Source organism: Morchella sextelata, assembly GCF_020137385.1.
Source record: "Morchella sextelata strain SCLS chromosome Unknown scls_18, whole genome shotgun sequence".
Classification (NCBI taxonomy): Eukaryota; Fungi; Ascomycota; class Pezizomycetes; order Pezizales; family Morchellaceae; genus Morchella; species Morchella sextelata.
This window is the reverse complement of record NW_025408633.1, coordinates 376,154-396,555: the sequence shown is the minus strand read 5'-3', so window position 1 is coordinate 396,555 and position 20,402 is coordinate 376,154. Positions and strand designations below refer to the sequence as shown.

The following is a 20,402-nucleotide window of genomic DNA, read 5'->3' as shown; positions in this document are numbered from 1 at the left end:
GTATCACTTCCAGTGCAGCCTCCGCCATGGGCGAGTGGTCTAGGGGTTAGACTGCTCGTCGGGTTAGACACCGAGTGTTTACCCAGGATACACACACAAAGTCCTGGGTTCAAACCAGGGGTGGGGGTAGTAGCGCACATTCATAAATAAGTCGCTGCAGTACCTTTTGTAGTTTTGCAGAATCATTTGTTCTTTATCTTCTTTTTTTATTGTAGTGGTAGTGATATAAATTAGAAACACTATCTTGGTGTTGGATTTCTCTAGAGGAGAAAGCGCTGAGTGGCGGGGCTAGGAATCGACCCTTATTATTTACTGGCTTTTCCCGATTGTCTTTGTGCTCTCGGCGTGAGGTTGAGGAGATACTTCTTGCGAACTGTGGTATTTTGCATTATGTGTTATTGCGGAGTACGTATACCGAAAACTATGTCATTTAGACCTTTTCCAAAATAATAATAAAACCTCTCAATTAGTTGAATTAATTATATCAACAGTCTACTAAGCTAGAATACAGTGTGCGAAGATAACCATCATCTTACGCCTCCTTTGCATCTAATACTAGTCAAGCAAGGGTTTAAAAATGTATCTTTCAATTCCAAAGATAAAAATTAGTTTTTGATCTTGAGATAGTTCTCTAAACGGGCCTTCTTTCTAAGCCAGAATGCACAGATCGGTGTTGTTTCCTAGTTTGATGAGGGTTTGAGCTCGCTGCTATCATCTTGTGATTCTAGTATCTGGCTATATTACTCTTGTGGTTTTGACACCTCGCGCGCCCCATGCATTCTAGACACCGGGAGTCTCCCTTCTTGTGCTTCGGGCGTCTGAGGAGTTTCTCTCGATTCCTGCGACTCATGGCTATCATACCTACGTGGTTCGGGGTACAAGTCTTGGGTGCCAGGTAATTGCGACTCTTCCCATGCTTCAGAAATCCGGCGCGCTTCCTCTCGTGCTTCAAGCACCTGGCGTGCTTCCTCTAGCGCTTCAGACGCCCGACACACTTCCTCTCGTGCTTCCGACACCTGGCGTTCTTCAGACATCCTGTGCGCCTCCGCCTCTATCGGAGGGAACCACTCTTGAATCCCAGGTACGTTGGTCTCTGGCTCTTCTTGTGCCTCAGACATCCTGCTTGCTTCCCCCTCTGCTGGACCCTCTGCTCGACGGTACCGGTCTCGAACCCTAGGTAATTGCGACTCTTCCTCTCGTGCTTCGGGTATCTGGCGAGCTCGCTCTTGTACTTGTATTTCAAGCATCTGCGATATTACCCTTGATGTTCGCGGCCCTTGAGTCTCGTACCTATATATTTTATACTTTAATTATTTGGAGACCTTCCTCTTGCACTTTAGACAACTGGTACTCATACCTTTGCATTTCCGGGTCGCCAAGCTGAGCCTCATGCAATTGAGGTCTTTGCTCTAGTCCTCTAGGAACCTGAGATAGTGATGTTTCCCTCGACGTTTGCGACTGTTGGCTATCAGACCTTTGTGATTGATGACCCCAAACTTGAAGCGGCTCCTGGCTAAACCTCGGTCTGTCAGGAAACCAATTGGGAACCCCAGGGAATTGCGAAGGTTGTTCCTCTTGTGTTTCGGGCGTTTGAGACGTTCCCGATGACTGCGGACCATCGCTCTCGTATCTCTGTATTTCATTGTGCCAAACTTGAACTACTTCGGGCCCCGAGGACGTGAACCTACCCCCCTCCTGTAAGTAGCGTCTCTTTATCACTGGGTACCAATCTTCAATCTCAAGTAATTGAGACTCTTCTCGTGCTCCAAGCACTTGGCGCATCTTCTCTTGTGTTTCAAGCGCCTGGGACAGTTCCTTCGGCATATGTGGCTCCTGATCCTCGTCCCTATATGTTCTACACTTTAAGCACTTGTAGCTTTTCATCTTGCACTTTGGGCACTTGTTCATCATACCTTTGTACTTCCTGGCCCTCGGATTTAATAACAGATAATATATGCTCCTCCTCTTGTGCTTCTGACATTTGGGAATGCGGTCCCTGGCTCTCATATCTCGGCGTTTCCAAGTCGTAAGCTTGGGCTTGAGGTACTTGGTACATTTCACTGTGCACTCCCTGGTCCTCGGATTTAATAACAGACATTGGAGGCTCTTCCTCTTGTGCTTCTGACACTTGGGAATACGGTCCCTGGCTCTCATATATCGGTGTTTCCAAGTCACAAGCTTGGGCTTCAGGCACTTGGTACATTGTACTGTACACCGGAGATTTCTGACCCTCGTGCATCTTCTGTGCTTCCAGGTCGTCATATTGAAGATCAGGCATTAGGGACTTCAACCCTTCATCTAGTGATTCAGGCCCCTCGGGCATCTCTTTCAACCCTTGTTGCAGCTCCTGGCTCTCATTAGGCACCTCCCATTCTAGATCTACTCTAGGCACTGGAAGCGTTTCCTCTTCTGATCCAAGCACTTGGGACCATTCCTTTCGTGCTTCGGGAGTCTGGGATGTCTCATTTTGCATCAGTACAGGCTCCTCGCTCTCAAACCTTATCAATCCTTCAAGGTCCCAATCCGGAAAGTCTTCAGATAATTCCGTTAGGGCTTGTGGCTCCTGGTGCTCATACCTGTCTAATTCCAGGTCCCCAAATTGGGCTTCAAGTATCGAAGACCCTTCCACATTTACTTGAGGCACTTGGAAATCCCCTTCTTGTGTTTCAGATACCTGGGGAATACTCCTATGTACCTGCGGCTCCTGGCTCTCATAACTCTGTGCCTCTGGGTCGCAAACCTGAACCTCGGGAATTTGGGGTTCTCCCTCTTGTACTGCCGGCGTCTGAGGGGCCCACCCTTGCACCAGCACCTCGGCCTGGCTGCCACGTAGCTCCATCTTCGAGCCCCCAAAATAATACATTGATGCCCTTCCCCCTCGTACTTCAGGAACCCCCGAAATCGTCTTTTGTATCTCCGCCTTTCTCTTAGACTCATATACTTCAGGGTTCCAAATTTGAACCTCGGGGGCCTGGAACCCTTGATCTTGTAACTGCGGCTCCCGACTATCATTCTCCCGCCCTTCCGGATCCCAGAACTGTGCTTCAGGTACTTGAGATTCTTCCTGTGCTTCAGGCACTTGGAATATCTTTTCCTGTACTTCCGGCACCTGGAATATTTCATATTGTTCCTGCAGATTCAGGCTCTCAAGGCTTATACTCTGGTCAAACATTTGGTGATCTTCCACCCCTAGATCAGGCAGTTGAGCATGAGGCATTGCCTCTCGGATTTGCATTTTCTCTCTGACCGGCGTTTCCTCTCGGATCGGCGGTAGGCCCCCTCTCTCAGTCCTATATGTGTTAATCATGAGCGTGAGTTGTATTGCATCAATCATTCGGTGCCTTTGGCTTTCGATCTCATATATCTCTAGTAACCTTCTTTGATCCGATATGTCTGGCGCCCCATCAGTCTCCTGAACCCCATCAGTCTCCCTCATATCCTCAGTCTTCTCCTCGACTCTCAATCTCTTCGCCCTCGGCTCATCATGATCCACATACTCGTCGACTACTGGTGCCTCCTCATCTATATACTCGGCTTTTAACGGCGCCTGATTCACATACTCAACATTTAACGGCATCTCATTCGAGTGCTCGACGTTTGGCGGTACCTGGTTCGCATAGTCGACGTTTAACGGTACCTGATTCACATACTCGATGTTTGACGGTACCTCAGGCTCGAGCCGTGCCATCGCCGTATTATACATCAGCTCGTCGACTCCATGCATGATTCTGCTCTGTGGGCGCACGATAGTCGCAATTGCGTTTCTAATAAATCGATATCTGTAACCATCTTCTCGGGGGACTTCTCGCGGGTAGTGGGCTGTATCGGCTCTGACTCTCGCGATGGCTACCATAAGCTCGTTGAGGGCGAGGGAGGGATCCACGATAAGGCCGTGGGTGGGAGCAGACATGAGCTCCATGGGTTCATCGTCAACGGTTGTGAAGTCGTCCGCCTGGTCTTCAGTGAGCGTGTAGATAGTGATTTCTTGATTGCAAATCGTTATGAGGTCGGCGAGCTTGTCGCGAAGAGTAATATATTTGATGTATTGATTGATGAAACCAACGGGTTCATCGTCAGCGGGTGTAAGTGGGCCATTAGGCACATCGTCTTTGGGGGGCAAGGGGTTGATGGGCTCTTTACCAGTGGGGGGTAGAGGTTTAATGCCTTGATCTCTGGAGGTCGGGTCGACAGCCCGCACGAAGTAACACCCGGTGGACTTGTGGTTGTCGGCGGGGGGTCGAAAATCAATGGATGCAGCATTAGAGGGTAATAATACCTCCAAGGGTATCTCCTCCGTGGGGGTGGGTAGACGCACAGATTGATTTTCAGGGGGCGTACTTAAATCCATGGGCTTGTCGTCATCCACAAGGGCTGGAGTATCAATGGATTCGGCATCAGGAGACATGAAGAGCTTCATAGCCACGTCGTCTGAGGAGGTTTCGACGCCGATAGGCCGGTCTTCATGCTCAAGGGACATGGTGGGGTCTTTATGATGCTCATCGGCGAGTATGTGGATATCATGTTTGACTTGCTCATCGAGGGGGCGTATGAGAATATCATGGGGTGGGTCATCGGCGGGTGAAAGAATCTCGCTGGGCGTGTCGGCAGGGCTGGGCGTGTCGACTGGTACAAGGAGGGCGAAGCCGTAGGCACCAGATTGATCCTCAGCGTTGAATGTGACGGCTTGCATTGTGAGCAGTTATACGTTAATGTACGAAGTAGTGAGATATAAGTGACTCGTAGTAAGGAAGGGAGATAGACGTAGGGCAAGTGGTGAGGGTGTTAATCGTACCAGTCCTCTAAGGACAGCGAAACTAACATATGTTTTGGTTCCATTTGGCCATATCAATCGACTTCGTGGTCGGAGAGTGAGGTCTTGGCGGCTCTTGGGGGAGGTTGAGGTGAAGCGACGTGAGTCATGGTGTCTCACTCGTTTGGCTTGGCGGATGTTTGGGCTGTCGAACCAGAATGGGTGATCTGTTCGAACTTGCCATATCGACACTGTCCGATTCGTGAACATAAGTGTATAGTTAGACTCTTATAGATTAGCACCTACTTAAACCATCACGCTCTACTTCTTTCAACGTTCAGCTCTGTTTCACACACCGCTCTCCGGACATGACCTCCTCTCAGGCCCTCCCAAGCTTAATTTCTCTACCCGGACCGGCGGGACATACATATATGCGAGGCAGTACGTACACAATAGGGGTATCCCGCGATGAAAATAAAGGAATTAATAGTCCAGATGAAGGTTTTTTTTTGATGGGGATTTCGTTCTACGGGTAAAATACGCAAGCAATACTTGCTCCTTAATCCCAACTTACCCCCTGCATTTAGAGAGGGTTGCTACAGAGTCCGTGATATGGCTATGATGTAGCATAAAGCCCACGAAAAGATAGAGCTACAAAGCAGACCCAGACCGGCCTACAATCACCCTCTTTATATTACGGCCTCTTTAATCTCCAGCAAGAACCAACACCTACCCAACCCAACCAAACCCCAAATCCCAGCAAAAAAAAAGTCAATTCCTTGAAAGCTAAAACAGAGATTTATTACCCACAACCCCCCCCCCCCCCCCCCTCTTTTCTTCCCAAACCCGCCTACCGCCTACCGCCTCCTGCCCCCCCTCTGCGACGCCATCGGCACAAACTCATCCGCATCCTCATCATCCTCAATATCCTCATCGCTACTCGGGATGCGCACAACCGCGCGATGGAACAGCGCATTACTCGCCATACTATCCTGCGTCGACGCCGCAACCCCCGACGCCGGTGTCGACGCCGACTGCGAGAAGTTGAGCCGTGTCTGCCGCGCGGCGGCGGGGCGACGTGTCGTTACTCTCGGTGCTGGCGCTCGTGCTGGCGCTGGTGTGGCAGCTTTCCTGGGCGCGGGGGCCTTCTTTGGGGCGGGGGCTTTACGGGGGGCGCGGCTGTGCGGGGGTTAGTTTTGTATAGAAGGAGTGGGAGGGATTGGGGGGGGGGGGGGTATTACGTAGGTTTTGCGGGGGGAGCTTCTTCTTCCTCGTCGTCGTCGTCGTCGAGGATCATGACATCGTCATCATCATCTTCTTCTTCCTCACTAACCACCTTCTTCGCGCGGCTCCTCCCCTTCGCGGCCGTCGCCCTCGCGGGTGCCTTTGCAGCCGGTGCCTTCCTCGTACTCGCCGCGGCAGCGCCGCGCCCCCTCGCGCCCCTCCCCCTCGCCGCACCCCTCTTCTGTGGCTGCGGCGCTGGCACATCATCATCGTCATCGACGTCCTCATCGTCGCTCACCTCCTTCTGCTGTATCCTCGCCGCCGGCTGATCCTCCCACGGCCCATCAAGACCCGCATCCCACCCGAGCGGCATCTCCTTGAACGTCCCCTGCCGCCGCCTCGGCTTCACAAGCCCCTTTGCAAACACCTCCTCGAGGTAGCTGCGCTGTGCGTCAACAACCTCCTGGATCTTCTCCTCGTTGAGGTCGTCGTACTCGCGCAGCTTCACCAGATAGCTCTTGAGCGAGTCGTCGACGAACGTCTCGACGGCGTGCTTATCGTCCTTATCGATGAACTGGCCAATGGCGTCGCCGAGGCCATTGCTGGGCAGGATCTCGAGCGTGGCCGAGCCCAGGAACTCCGAGACCAGGTTCTCGACCTTGACGTTATCGATGCTGCCGCCGTAGTCCTCGAGGAGCGTGGAGCTGTTGAGCGGCGCGTCCGACACCGCGCCCTTCGCGTTTGCGCGGCGCGTGGCCGTCTTGCGCCGGTAGAACTGGACCACGTCGCTGACGTTCGCCACCTTGCCGACAAAGCGGTTCGAGAAGCGCTGCGGGTTCTCGGTCTCGAAGCGCCCGCCGTCCGGCGCAGAGTACTCCACGCGGAGGCGCACGAGCGGGAGCGGCGCGTCGGCCGCGGTGAGGGTGTCGTCCTCCTGCGCGTCGAGCCACTCCTGCACAGCCGAGTCGATGAGCGTCTCGACGAGATCGCACAGGTACGCGGTTACGGCCGTGCGGTTTGAGTTTTTCTTCGCGAGGTTCTTGAGCGCGGGTTCGTCGGCGAGGACGAGCTCGCGCATGACGAAGGGCCGCACGGTCTTGAGGCGGATGGGCTCGAGGTGGAAGTCGCGGCCCGTGATGGAGAGGATGCCGATGTGCTTTGTGACGGCTTCGCCGGGGCACAGCGAGGTGGCGATGGAGGAGCCGGGCTGGATCACGTGGAAGTTCATCTCGGGGTTGAGGCGCGGGTTGATGAGGCATTCGTGCTCGTGGCCCCAGATGACGAGGTCCAGGAAGTCTTGCAGGAAGTTTTCGGGGAGGTAGTTGGTTTCTGTGTGGCCGTGGCTGTAGGATGTTATGTTAGCAGCTAGGTAGATAGTTTGCAAGCGAGAAGAGGGTAGCGTACTGGTTCTGATGAACACACATCAGGTTGAACCACTCCTTCTGCTGCACGTCCGGGCGGAGGAACTTTACTTTGCCGTCGCGGAAGGTGCGGAAGAGGCGTTCGTCACGGACGTTTGAGAGGCCGTAGAGCGCGAGCTTTGTGGCGCCCTTCTGCAGCAGCACGGGCGTGACGGTGATGTTGTCGTTCTCGGGCGTGCGGCCAAAGTAGTTCATCAGCCCGGCCACGGAGAGAATATCCAGCGCACACAACCGTCCCTCCTACCTCACACACCCTATTAGCCCCCACCCCACCCCACTCCCCCCTCCCCCACCCAAAAAAAGGACAGACACAGAACACTACCCACCCCACTCGGATCATCATGATTCCCATGAATCGAAAACACGGGTATCGCCACATTAATATCCGGATCCTCATAATTCACATGCCCACCAGCGCTCTGGAACTCCGAGCTCGTGTCGCTGAGAATCTCGATCTCGCAGGGCTTCTCGCCGTAGCAGTTCTCGCGCAGGCTCTTCATGACCTGGTACATCGCCTTGCGCGACGGCTTGTTCTCGTGGAAGAGGTCGCCGCTCAGCAGCACCATGTCGACGTCGCGCGACTTTGCGACCGCCATGATCTCGGCGAAGGTCTGCCAGCTGTCGTCGCCGCGGATGGCGTCGCGCTCGTGGTAGCCGACGTGCGTGTCGGTTGCGAGGAGGATGCGGAGCGTGTCTGCGGTGGTTAGTGGGTGGGTGCAGGGGGTGGGGGGTGGGGGGTGGGGGGTGGTACCTGCGGAGGACATTTTCGGTGGTGGGATGATGATGGGTGTGGGGTGAATGAAGGTGGGGAGGTGAGGTTGGGTGAAGGTGGTGGTGGTGCGGGTATGCTGTGCTGGGGTGACGTGACGTGACGTGATGTGCGGGTAGGGTTTGAGGTTAACGCGACGACGCGGCAGGGATGTGAGTGTGAGTGCGTGAGCTGGGGGCAGTGGGTGGTCTGTGCGCTGTGTCACGGGTGCGTCATGGGGTGTCACTCGGTGTGGTTGGTGGTGAGTGAGATTGTATGCTCCTACGGGCGTGTGAGGGGTGACAAAGTGGGAGGAATGGAGGGGAGGGAAGAAGGATGGGGCGTTGTGCTACGGGGATGGGGGTTGTGCTACGGGGACGGGGATGGATGGAGGGGAGTGTTGTGCCCAGGGTTACGCTGCGGTGGGTAGAGAGGGGTTGGTTTGTGGGGTACAGGCCGGGTAACGAGTTGCATGACGTCTTTGTGCGACGGGAGAGATGACATGACGTCTGTCTGTCTGTCTGTCGGACGATATAAACTCTCCCGTCTCACAGCTGCATCTACAGCTACATCTACAAACACATCCACAACCCCCCCCACAACCCCCCCCACAACAACCACAATGCCCCTCGACACAGCCGACACCTTCCCCGACCTCCCCCCCGACCCCTCCGAGCCCACAAAAACCTACCCCCAACCCCCGCCCCTCGCCCCCCTCTCCTCCCTCCTCGGCTACACCCCCACCGACCTAGCCCGCTACACCGCCCTCCAACGCACCGCCACCACCGCCCTCCTCTCCCAGCCACTAACCCCCACCGAGGCCGCCGGCCTCACCTACTACGACACCCTCTTCTACACGTACGAATCCTACGGCGACGTCCTCGGCACCTCCGCCGGCGCCCTCCTGGGCCTGGCCCTGCACACCCGCAAGCCCGGCCGCATCCCCACGGCCATCGCCCGCCTCTTCAGCGTCAACCCGCGCTACGCCGCCGTCACGCTGCGCGTCGCCGTCTTCGCCTCCCTCGGCCGCCTCTACGGCCTCACCACCGCCGGCGTCCAGGCGCTGAACCGCATCCGGCTGGAGCAGAAGAATGACCCCGACATGGCGCGCGTGGTGGCTGCGCGCGCGAGGCGGCTGAGTGCGCTGGAGCGCGAGGTGCGGGCGCGCGCGTTTGGTGCGCAGGAGGCGCGGCGCGGGGAGGAAGCGGGGGGGGAGAGGGACGAGCAGAGTCTGGGCGGGATGGAGGTGGCCGAGTATCGCAGGCGCAGTGATGAGGATGTGGTGAATGCCGAGCGCACGGCGTTTCCGTTTGGGAGGCCGAGTGAGGCTGTTGCTGCTGCGCAGGTGGGGGAGAGGCAGGGGGAGAACGGGGACGACCCGTTTTTGCTTGTGGATGAGGAGGGGGGGAAGACGGAGGCGGCGCCGGTGAGGGGCGGGTGGCGCAATGCCCATTCGAGCACGGGGGAGAGCGCGTGGGAGCGGCTGAGGAAGGGGCAGCGGCCGCAGGCGGCGGCGGAGGAGGAGGAGGCGCAGTCGCAGGCGTCGCCGTGGCCGCAGAGGGCGCCCATGAAGGGGTTTGGGGCGGCGGCGGGAGGAGAGCCGAAGACGGATTCGTTTTCGTTTAGTAGGACGGTGGAGGAGCGGGAGCTGGCGAAGGCGCAGGCGCAGAAGGAGTTTGATGAGAGTGTGGAGAGGGAGAGGAGGAGTGGGAGTGGGGAGGGGTATGGTGAGGGGGGGCAGGGGAGGGCGGGGAGGTGGTAGTTAGTGGTAGTGGGTAGTGGGTGGGGGGTGCATGGTGTGATGTTGTGGTTACTTGATTGTAGATAGATTGATAGTGGTAGCTATAGCGCGCGGATGCGAATGCAGGTGGCTTTTGTGCATTGTGGTGGTCTTTTAATTCCGAGTTTGATGTAGTCGTAGATAAATAATGTGAATAAATAGCTGAGCTTCATGTTCTAATTTCAACACAGCGCAGAATACCATCATCCATCTAGGACAAAGATAAGAGCTATATACACTCATAAAAACTAGCTGTAACCAAACACCCAAAGCACCCATCCCTAGCCACAGGACAGCTCCCATCGTCAAATCGAAACAGTCACCTTCCCACAGCCGAATCTCCCCATAAAGGTACTATACTCTCTATAAGAATAGTCTCCTTAAGTACTGGTGGGCACGAGACTCATAGTCCCGAGACCTGACGAGACACTCAAGAATTTCTTTTTGAAATCTCTAGATAAGTCTCCAGACCTCCGAGTGATGTTGGATGATCCAAAGCAAGGCTTGCTCCCTCATGCTCAGGCTTCCAAAAACCGGGTATGCACTTCGTCCCTGACTTCTACCCACCAAGGATTTCTGGTCCCCGTTTCACTTCTGAACGCTGTTAACGTGTGTAGGTGCGGCTTCTTGATTGGTTTAGCTTATATCGGTCTCTCGAGACTTCTAAGACTATGATGAGCACAAGACAAGAAAAGACAAGACGAGGAGAGACTTGGTGCAAAATGGTCTCGCCTTATCTCGTACCTATCATTAGCTACACAAATTAAGGTCCTTAAGTCGTGTAGCTTAAGTCGTGTAGCATAGTAGGCCCCTTTATTTCCTTTCTAGCAAACTCACAGCTGATTGCGGTATTCGTACTGTAAGAACACCCTCATGGCTTTATGCTAGCTATCTCTTCTCGTGCAGTACCCCTACAGAGAAACAACGCCAGCGAGAGGCCTTCCCGGCAGAAAGGGGTCTGCTTATAGGAGATTCGACTATATCTGCCCTATCCTAAGCTTAGGCTACCGGCCCGTCCTCTATTCGATGGGGACCCATCATATCTGGCAGATGCAATTAGGACTCTGTACATGTCCGAAGTGTTTGTATGTAGTACCGGTAATAACAGTGCTCGTACTGCTGGGCTGAAGCCGCGCAGATAAAAAATCGTAATCGACCTCGAGTCTGAAAAAGAGTGAGCTCTTGTTGGCTGTTACAGTAAGATATAATTCTATCACTAGCCACAGTTAACGTTCTTTGGACGGCACCGTCGAGGTGCCCCCGGAAGTAGGGTTAATAGCGTAGTAGATAAAAGAGCGATGGTGTAGCAGTAAGATCTAATAGTGTAGCAAGATCTAATGACAGACGAAGCAAGATCCAATGACCAACGCAGCAAGATCTAACAGCCAGTTAGTAAGATCTAACAGCCAGTGTAACCAGCGTAGTCCATCATAGTGCATCCCAGCTCGCGGGGGGCAACAACGACTCCTCCATCGTCCCAAATATCCTGACCCCCCCTCTCTTCTCAACAGCCACAACAACACAGCCGCAGAATCTCTACCACACAGGCAGCCCAGCGAGCAGTCTTCTCCACGATAGATCCCTCTCCAAGCTCGAGTCACGAGGAAATGAACGGGCTATACGTGTGGTGTGTGGCCTGGTCCTGATCCGCTTCTACCGTGCTTGGGAGTTGTTGTTCGGTTTGCCGCTCTGGTGGCTGAGAGGCGAGGTGAAACAGCTCTTATCGGTATTGTGGCTGTTTAGCTGTGGTGGGGTTGGTTTTTACCATCCTGGGTGTACGGATTGTAGCTCACTGATATGGTATGCTGGGGCCTGCTCTGACTGAATCGCGTTTTTTCAGTTTACTGATGTGTACTCTATCCAGGGATCGACGTTACCCAGCTTGGAAGGAAGCTTAGGATGGTAAGTAGGGTATCATGAATCTTAAGTAAACTGGAGCCATCTTGTCGCACTCCGTGGAGACACAAGTCCAAAGCAGGTCTGGGCACGAGACTACATGTTTACCTGGTCTCGTGAGTCGTGGTGATGGGCACTGGGTGGGTTTCACTGCGGCCCGTCAACACCCAGTGTCTGTACAGCGATTCACAGGCATTTGGCGAATACACCCATTTGGCGAATAGGGATTACGGCCAATAAGAATTAGGATATCTTAGTCAAACTCAAAGTTTGACTGGTTGCTGGATACAAATTCGCCAAATGGGTGTATTCGCCAAATGCCTGTGAATCGCTGTACTCTACTTACCAGGATTATCTACTCTACAGGGTGCTGCAATCAGCGCTATTCCAAATTTGGATTCGCCCTGCACAACACTTTTGTTACACCAATAGGGGGCCTTGGTTGGATTAGCCCTAAACACACTCCGCTGCACAATACCTCTGTTGCACCAATAAGAAATCTAGTCTCCAACCCAGCTGCGGCCTGGCCCGCAGGGTGTGCGACAACATCTGCACAAGTTTTTTGAATTGCCAATAGATTCATGAGGACCAGAATTACGCACGACAAGGCAATTAAGTGGAGTGTGCAAGAAACCCTGTCATTATGTCCCCAGATATCTGGTTGCAAGGTCATAAGCACTACTATAAAATGGGATAATTCCCATGGAGCAGCTGGTATTATTATTTCATACCAGTATAGCACAATTGATTCGCTCCTTCCTTCCCTTCTTTCTCCCATCATGAAAATGTGCCAGCTAGCATTTAACACCAGACGAACAAGAATGGTGCAACCGATCTTAGCCCCGACACGCCCTGACTGGGACAAACCCAATGTGCCAACACCAGCAGAGTGGGAGAAAGTTAAGGAGATTTTCACAAAATACTATCTCAACATCGATAATACCTACGGACAACTTACTCTCAATGAGATCCGCAAGATTATGGCTGAGAATCATCAGTTCAACGCAAAGTAAGAGTAAACGATAGAATTTTTGGTGTAACGTCTATAATGCCTATAATAATCCTCAACTAACATGCAATTGGTTTAGCGAAGCCCAATACAAAAATAAGATCAGCAAGTGGAAACTCGGCAGAAATCTCGACAAGAATACAGTCAAGAACTTGGCACGAATACAAGACAAACGAGCACAGAGCGGTGGGGAAAAGACAGCTTTCAAGTTCCATGGAATACCCGTCTCGGAAGATAAATTAGAACGCTCGCGTAAACGTCTGGGATTAGCCCAACCGGTTGCAACTGATCCAGAGCTATCAGGTAACTTTCCCATCTTGCTACAGCATTCAGGAATCTCAAGCATCCATTTTAATACGGGATACTCAGTTACGCCGCCTACCATAAGCTACTCTACCCCAACTTTACAGAGTGATTTTACTATGGATGATGTCTCGGCCGAAGTTGACGTTCCGGGCGTCAACGGGATAACTGTAGCTATAAACGATATAGCTACAGGTATACACGAGATATCTGCAGCTACACACGAGATATCTGCAGCTATAAACGAGATAGCTGCAGCTGCGAACGATGAACTTTTCAATTCAAATTCAGTTGATATCGATGGATTGGATGAAAAAATCAGTTCGGAAATCATATTTGTTGAGGAACCAATTATGTTCTCAAACGATCCTATTATCACATCCGATCCGATTAACATGGACATTATATGTATTGATTCTGAGAAAGAGCATTTCTCGGTGGTTATTTATACACCACACGGATCTTGTGAAAGGCTTTCACACCTAAAATTTATCGAGTTCAGTTTGTGGAATTTCCCTGGCGCACGGCCTCCTATGAGTTTTGAGGTTATTGGCCTGAGAAAGAAACAGAAATATACTCGAGTTGGCCTGAGCCGGATACAGACATACATTCAGGAAAGTGATGGTTACATGTATCTCAGAACCATCTCATTCCGCCCGTGTATCCCAGGGGCATGGAATAAATGCATATCCGAAATTTTCCATAATTTACAGCTCGGAGACACACAAGGGCTAACGAAGGCCCGGGGACGTGTATCTGCGTTATTCAAACATGAACGTAGCATACTACCCTCTTCGTTAGGTAGTCATGAGTTTCGACCAACAGTTTCAAGAAGTAAGTGGAGACGGCGGAGGCGATTCCCTAATTACATTGTCTCTAAAACATGTCTCTTTCTAGATCGGGAACTATATCTTCCGGTGCCTGTACACGCAGTTTTGGCAATAGAGCTACCTGGCCCACTATACCATCTGAGTTGGTTGCAGTTTTTCTCACCTAGCTCTGAGTTAGACCCATTTCATCCACGGAAAAACTTTCTTAAGGACAATAATAAGAAATCATCGATGCGAGGTTCCGTGTGGATGAGCTCGGGCTGGGGAGGCGAAAGTGTTATCGGGAGTTGGATAAAAGACGAGTGAGCTTTGAAAATCCTTCCTTTTCTTCCATACCATAGCTATACATTTCTACCTAACTAACTCGAAACAGCGTTATCATGTCTGGAAGATCGCCGTTCGGTTCTGATTCTCACTCGGTATGTTCTCGCGAAAATCTTGAAAAACACAACTAGGATCTTTCTGGCCCGACTCACCAGCTGAATAATTGGCCAGTACGTATATACCGCCGTCTAAGTCCCTAGCTATGCCCTTTTCCAGCCTTTGACTCAAGCTATAACCCAGCTTAATGGGGATATTCAGTCTTCTCACGGACTTCTGCTAGATAAGCACGGGTTTAGAAAATCTCTTATCTATTAAAATATGACTTTTCTCAACGCTTGAGCATTTGATTGGTCGAGAGTGTTTAACCCTCCTTAACCCTCATATCAACCAACCCACCTCCATCAATAAACCATGCGGAATGCAAGTACCCAAAGGAAGCACTCATTGGGGGGTGATGAGGTGATGAGGAGATGGGGACGGGAGATGGGGAGATGGGGGGATGGGGGGATGGGGGGATGGGGGGATGGGGGGATGGGGGGATGGGGGGATGGGGGGATGGGGGGATGGGGGGATGGGGGGATGGGGGGATGGGGGGATGGGGGGATGGGGGGATGGGGGGATGGGGGGATGGGGGCGAAGGAAGTAGATATTCATATTCGAACCCTACGGCGCAGCCAAAAGTCTAACTGAGCGGAGGGGAGGGGGGTGGTGGGGCGAAGCCCCATTGAAAGCTTCCCATAATTTTAGGGAAGACTTGATATCCATAATCAAAGTACAATTCGCGGTCGCGAGGTAGCCATCCATAGCTGCTAGTTTTCATATATACGTAGACTTTTCACTATCACTGGCTATCAAAGAAGTATTCAGAGACCTTCAGATGTCCAGATGTGGTGAAATTTTGATTCAATAATCATGGTAACTTGTACCGTTGAGATATCATCGGCATAGATTTCTTCTGGAGCAGGGATTTAGGCCTGATCATATATTGGATTTTTTTTAAAATGTTTTCGCTTTGTTTACACCAAGATACTTAGTAATACGCAACAAACATGTGTAACATTTAGTATGTAAGTTCTACGTACGTATCGTACTTAGATCACTCAAAAAGAGTTTGGATGAATTAGTATACACCGATACGGGCTTTTGACCCCTATGCGTTACCGTCAGCTTAATTACTTGAGTAATTAAGTGGTACACACTATATTTTTTCAATTGCTGGCCCTCAGTTCTGTTCTAGATATCGTAATGTATAGCTCCTGTGCCCTTGCGTGACCGGTTACTTGGCACGCCTTGGATCCGGTCTCATATGTATATGGTCCAAGAGATAATTACACCTATGTATAAACTTAGATACCGGGCTAGAATCGATTTTCAGGTTTATAGAGTAAATGTAGCGACAGGTGATTCCAATTGAACATATTTCATTGATTAGGTTCGATTGATTCAGCGCTACCGTATACTTCTCCTTATCATGAACTGATATTTGATTTTTAGATTTGGCTTGTGACCCTCCTATTTTAGTATCCAAAGTGTCGAGAATGATTTTGCTTTTATTTTGTTTTATCACTTGGTCGTAAAACTACACGCTGTATATAGTTCTCTGGATATAATACCATCCGTTCACCACGGCGTGACATTCCCGGAGTTTTCCGTTTTATATGACAGACTTTTGATACCATTTTTCCATCTGACTACCCAGCTAAAACAACTTCTCAAACATGCTAAGCCTTCAGCCCACCATCTCGTACTTTAAGAGACTTTTGATCCCATCCCATATTTCGAGACAGCCTTTTTTTTCCCCAAATTTTTAGAAAATCAAATAGTATGATTCAAGGTTTTGAAAAGAAGAACTAACCATGCATGGTGATTGACAAGAAAGACTGAGCCTATTAACTAGCGGCAATGCCCACCGGTCATCCCAGCAACATACTGCATACAATCAACGAATTATCAATCAATTAATCCCATCAAGGTAGAAATCGTCTAGTGGTTTAAAACGGTCAGGCTCGCCGAAATCATCGATACTAGCGCCAAGAGGTTCCTTGATCTGTAGGGCTGATCGACTAGCGGACATGACGGGCCTGGCCAGCATGTACTATAGAAATGAATAATGTGTCAGATAATGGATCTTATATTCAAGAGGTGGATTTGCGAGCATTCACATCGATCCAAGCACGTTGTTCGTCACCACTAGACCTCTCACTGCTTACTCGTGTTAGTAAAATCTCATTAGATGGTTTTTAGAGTGATATACTTCATGAGATTCCTGGGAGTAGGGAGAAAAGTTCCGCTGGAAAGATTGGCCTTAGGCTTGACGGTATGGCTTGCGGCTACTGTTGTCATTGATACAGTTCTGGTGTTCTCTCTCCTGTTCTCCTCCGCAGGAAATTTCTTCTTGGTGGAGAAGCTAAGATTTGACGCTCCTGAAGGAGTTTCAGCATTGGAGTTTGCCCTTTGTAGCCCAAGGCCATCAGCAAGACTAAGAGTGTTCATTCTGTGATCGAGTGTGCTTCCTCCCATCTCCCAGTTCTTCAGGCCACCCGCGTTAAGGGCAGTCATAGGAGGAGTCTTGAGTGTCCCGCCGGGAACAAATGCGTGCATACTGGTCGTCAACCCAACATTATTTGTCTGACCCTTTTCAATCTCAATCTTCTTTCCATAACCACCCGAAAGTCTGTAATCCAAAGGAACCGGCTGCGTCGGAGCCTCGGTAGCAATGGTAGACTTTGGCGTTGGAACCTCGGGGATTGTAGCAAGCGCCTGTTGTTTCGCATTTGTTCCACGCAGAGAGGCCTTTCTTTTGAGGACAAGACGTTCGGCAGCTTCTTGTTCCTGGCGGCGGTTAATGAGGTTACTGGGGCGATGGGTACCGAGCTTGGTAGCAATCATCCTGGCCTTGAGTTTTTCATTAGGATTGTTGGTTGGAACCTGAAAAGAAAACCGAGACGAATCAGTTAAGCTTATAACAATAAACGTTGGAACGCGGATGCAGTGGATTCTAGCGGGGACAAAGGGCTTCATACCGCAGTGATGAGAATATTCTCTGTCCAGGCCACCGATTTAAAATTTGCCACGGGACAACAAACAAATGGTAGTGTTTTGCCCATCACCAGAAGCTCGGCAACAGTATACCTTCTACGCTGGTAGAGCAGCTTTTCATTGTGGCTCCCAGATGCCATTGTTTCTCGTGGGTGTGGATAAAAGTGCGGAATGGATAAAGGCTTGGCTGCTCAGATGATGTCGTGGTGAGGATGATGGATTCTATGTAGTGTTGAGAGCCTGGACAATAGCTTGCATCACCAGTAAGCACTCGGTTAGTTACATGCTAGTGCCGCGTGTAAGCATTTACTTGTAAGTACATGTAAGGTATGAATTTCCCAGCCAAGTACACTTCTTACCTCATGTACGTACCGTCTTATAATTTCCTACATTGAAACCCACCTGATTTCTCCAATGTGCAATACAGTCCCTCACACGCGATGGATGCCTTAGCTGCAGACGACAAAACCAAAAGGATACCCCACCTGTCAAATCTCCCTGTGATCATAAGATAACTCTTGCCGATTGCAGGTACCCTTATATACTTCTTCCAGACCGCGCGCAAGAAGTACCTATATACGACGCCATCGATGCATCGATATCGTGGAGATTACGGTTCGTCACCTAAAATACCCATCACACCCCTTGGTCGATCCCAGAACTGTCTACTTCTAGTGCCATACGGTACGTACGAGTAGTGCACCCCACCTACCATACTTAATGGCATCACATAACACAACATAGAACGGGTACCTTTTAATACTGGCCATACCACCTAAGGGAAAATCTATCGAGAATATTTCCTTATAATTACATATAATAGACTACATCCTTTTTACATCCTCTTCAAAGCGCTGAGCAACTTCACCAAGCAGCAAGATCTTCCATCCGCAGCTACATACATGTAGGTGGATTCCTGTATTCAATTCTCGAGGCTCATATATCCTCTCACGGCCCACAAGCATGCTTTCCAACTGAGTTTGTTACCTCCCCTTGTCATCGCATTATAACCATCAGGAATGGCTTCATGCCGCGGCCGGCAGCTACATACATATATGTTATCCCTCTCATTCATCAATCTTGGACTCGCTTCACGCTCTTAAGCGGGTTAATAAGAAGTTAAGCGCCCGTTTGGGAGCTGGCCTCTGATCAGTAGAAAACAACGTTTCAATCATCCTCCGCTAGTGGGTGGGATACGGAGAAATTTCGAAACGGAGTTTAAGCGAAAAAGTAGGTCCAAGTTACTTATTGGAAACCTCCGTTTCATGGAGTTAACGTTGTTTTCTGGACCCGCAAAATGGGTCGCCAAGCACAACCCGTTTTCTCAGAACGGAGTTTCCGCCAGAACGGAGTTTTAAGCCCCCATAACTCCGTTTTGGACGGCTCCCAAACGGGGCCTAAGTTTCCTGGTTTTGAAGGATAGCCACAATTACATGTGCTAAAATATCTACGACAATGCAAAACAGCATATTTCTAGCAGTGCAGTTTCTTCGGCGTATGCCACCAGTAACCAGAATAATTCCTCCGAAAAATAGTGGCCCTCTGGTTCTTTCAACCTTAGGTACAATATTTTGCCTCACTAGTCGGGGTCACCGATGAAAATACTAGATTAACAACGACAAAGCCATCCAGTTTCAACGGGTACGATAAATATAAATATATCGCGATCACAGCGCAGACTCTAGTAGCTAACTATAAATGACTTTGTCGTTTGGTAGAGTCGTTTAGTATAAGTGACTTCGTCAATTTACTATAAGTGACGAAAGTCATTTAGTCTAAATGACAACGTCGTGTGTATGACCACCGTTAATAGATGACTTTGTCCTTTAGAGATATATACATATATTAATTAATTATTTATGCAATTAATGAATTAAACCAAAAAAAAAAAAAAAAAAATTCAATTTATTTTATTATTTCTAATGCTACTGCTGCTATTACCCCCGCTGCTGCTACTACCCCCGCTGCTGCAGCTGCTGCTGCTGCTGCCGCCTCTGCCTCTGCCTCTGCCTATTAGTAATGGCTATACCAATCAGTGGGCTGAATATGACCTACCTTGATACCGGTGATGGTGATGGTGATGGTGATGGTGACTCCAAGAACTGAGCTACGTTAGCAGAAGGGGAGAACATAGGGAACAGGTGGGAAACGTAGGGAACAAGGGGGGAACGTAGGGGAACATGCAAGGAACAGATGGGAACAGTTGGGGAATGGAGGGGAATAGATGGGACACTGATCTAATAAGATGTACTTGATGGAAATTGGGGTGAAGGGGATGATGCTGAAGTCATTGGTGATGATCATCGTGGAGGTCTTGGTGGTGTTGAAGTGTTGATGTTGAAGAAGAGGAAGGCCACCCGTGGTGGTTCTTTTATAGCAGGCAGGAGTCATTTAGTTGAATGGTCATTTAGCTGAACAGTGGTCTTTTTAGAAGTGATTTAGCTAAATGACTCAGTCACCTATGGTTGTCCACTAGAGAGACCAGGATTCAGCCATGTATAAAGCCTCGATCCTACTCCACACGCCGGACCGTCCTTTACGGCACTCGTTTTATATTCCCAAACAGCGCTCAGCGTTCCCACCGCCACCATCACCTCGTTGCACCGGGTAAAACTATGATTTGATTCTTCAAAATTTAAATGTTATTATGTGGCATTCGAAGTCACACAGTAGTCCAGGGTTTCGATATGCGGACGGCAGACTATCATTCTCCTGCAGCTACATACCCAAATTGCCCATAGATGGGGGGACTACGCAGCCCTCCCAATGAAACTGTGCTTGGATGAAGGCAATTAATTACAATGTCCCATTGTCAAAATCTTCCGGCGTAATGTTTATCGGTTGAACATATCAAAACCGATTCAACTCAAGTGCACCTTGGTTCGCATTTCCACACAGACATAAATCCTAACTTCGAATTGGCAAAGGATATTATTCAGAAACAGGATTGCTTGCTCCCTACAATCTTGAAATTTAATACGAACCTGAAGGCTAGTAATCCTTGCGTTTCCCACCAACAACCCAAATTTTCCGTCAAAAATAGTTTTTCTTAGTGGATTGGATTAATCTGGTTAGTTC

General features: G+C 50.3%; 6 protein-coding genes across 6 annotated transcripts; 2 read left to right on the top strand and 4 right to left on the bottom strand.

Annotated features, from left to right (window-relative positions):
- Positions 1–740: 740 nt before the first annotated feature.
- On the bottom strand, positions 741–4,690 carry H6S33_004623 (uncharacterized protein; the record flags this gene model as incomplete). Its single annotated transcript, XM_044836351.1, has 3 exons — positions 741–1,290; positions 1,358–1,846; positions 1,914–4,690. 3 exons carry the CDS (start codon positions 4,688–4,690, stop codon positions 741–743), a joined length of 3,816 nt encoding a protein of 1,271 aa, XP_044690596.1.
- A 917-nt stretch (positions 4,691–5,607) lies between these two features.
- H6S33_004622 (uncharacterized protein) lies at positions 5,608–8,159 on the bottom strand (the record flags this gene model as incomplete). Its single annotated transcript, XM_044836350.1, has 5 exons — positions 5,608–5,929; positions 5,992–7,317; positions 7,379–7,635; positions 7,722–8,089; positions 8,147–8,159. The coding sequence occupies 5 exons, from the start codon at positions 8,157–8,159 to the stop codon at positions 5,608–5,610; spliced, it is 2,286 nt and encodes a 761-aa protein (XP_044690595.1).
- A 606-nt stretch (positions 8,160–8,765) lies between these two features.
- On the top strand, positions 8,766–9,905 carry H6S33_004621 (uncharacterized protein; the record flags this gene model as incomplete). The annotated part of the gene is made up of 1 exon (XM_044836349.1): positions 8,766–9,905. One exon carries the CDS (start codon positions 8,766–8,768, stop codon positions 9,903–9,905), a length of 1,140 nt encoding a protein of 379 aa, XP_044690594.1.
- A 2,735-nt stretch (positions 9,906–12,640) lies between these two features.
- On the top strand, positions 12,641–13,675 carry H6S33_004620 (uncharacterized protein; the record flags this gene model as incomplete). Its single annotated transcript, XM_044836348.1, has 4 exons — positions 12,641–12,828; positions 12,908–13,131; positions 13,198–13,571; positions 13,634–13,675. 4 exons carry the CDS (start codon positions 12,641–12,643, stop codon positions 13,673–13,675), a joined length of 828 nt encoding a protein of 275 aa, XP_044690593.1.
- Positions 13,676–16,239: 2,564 nt separating this feature from the next.
- H6S33_004619 (uncharacterized protein) lies at positions 16,240–17,464 on the bottom strand (the record flags this gene model as incomplete). The annotated part of the gene is made up of 4 exons (XM_044836347.1): positions 16,240–16,380; positions 16,448–16,487; positions 16,540–17,213; positions 17,309–17,464. 4 exons carry the CDS (start codon positions 17,462–17,464, stop codon positions 16,240–16,242), a joined length of 1,011 nt encoding a protein of 336 aa, XP_044690592.1.
- Positions 17,465–19,224: 1,760 nt separating this feature from the next.
- On the bottom strand, positions 19,225–19,628 carry H6S33_004618 (uncharacterized protein; the record flags this gene model as incomplete). The annotated part of the gene is made up of 3 exons (XM_044836346.1): positions 19,225–19,324; positions 19,380–19,426; positions 19,509–19,628. The coding sequence occupies 3 exons, from the start codon at positions 19,626–19,628 to the stop codon at positions 19,225–19,227; spliced, it is 267 nt and encodes an 88-aa protein (XP_044690591.1).
- Positions 19,629–20,402: the final 774 nt, after the last annotated feature.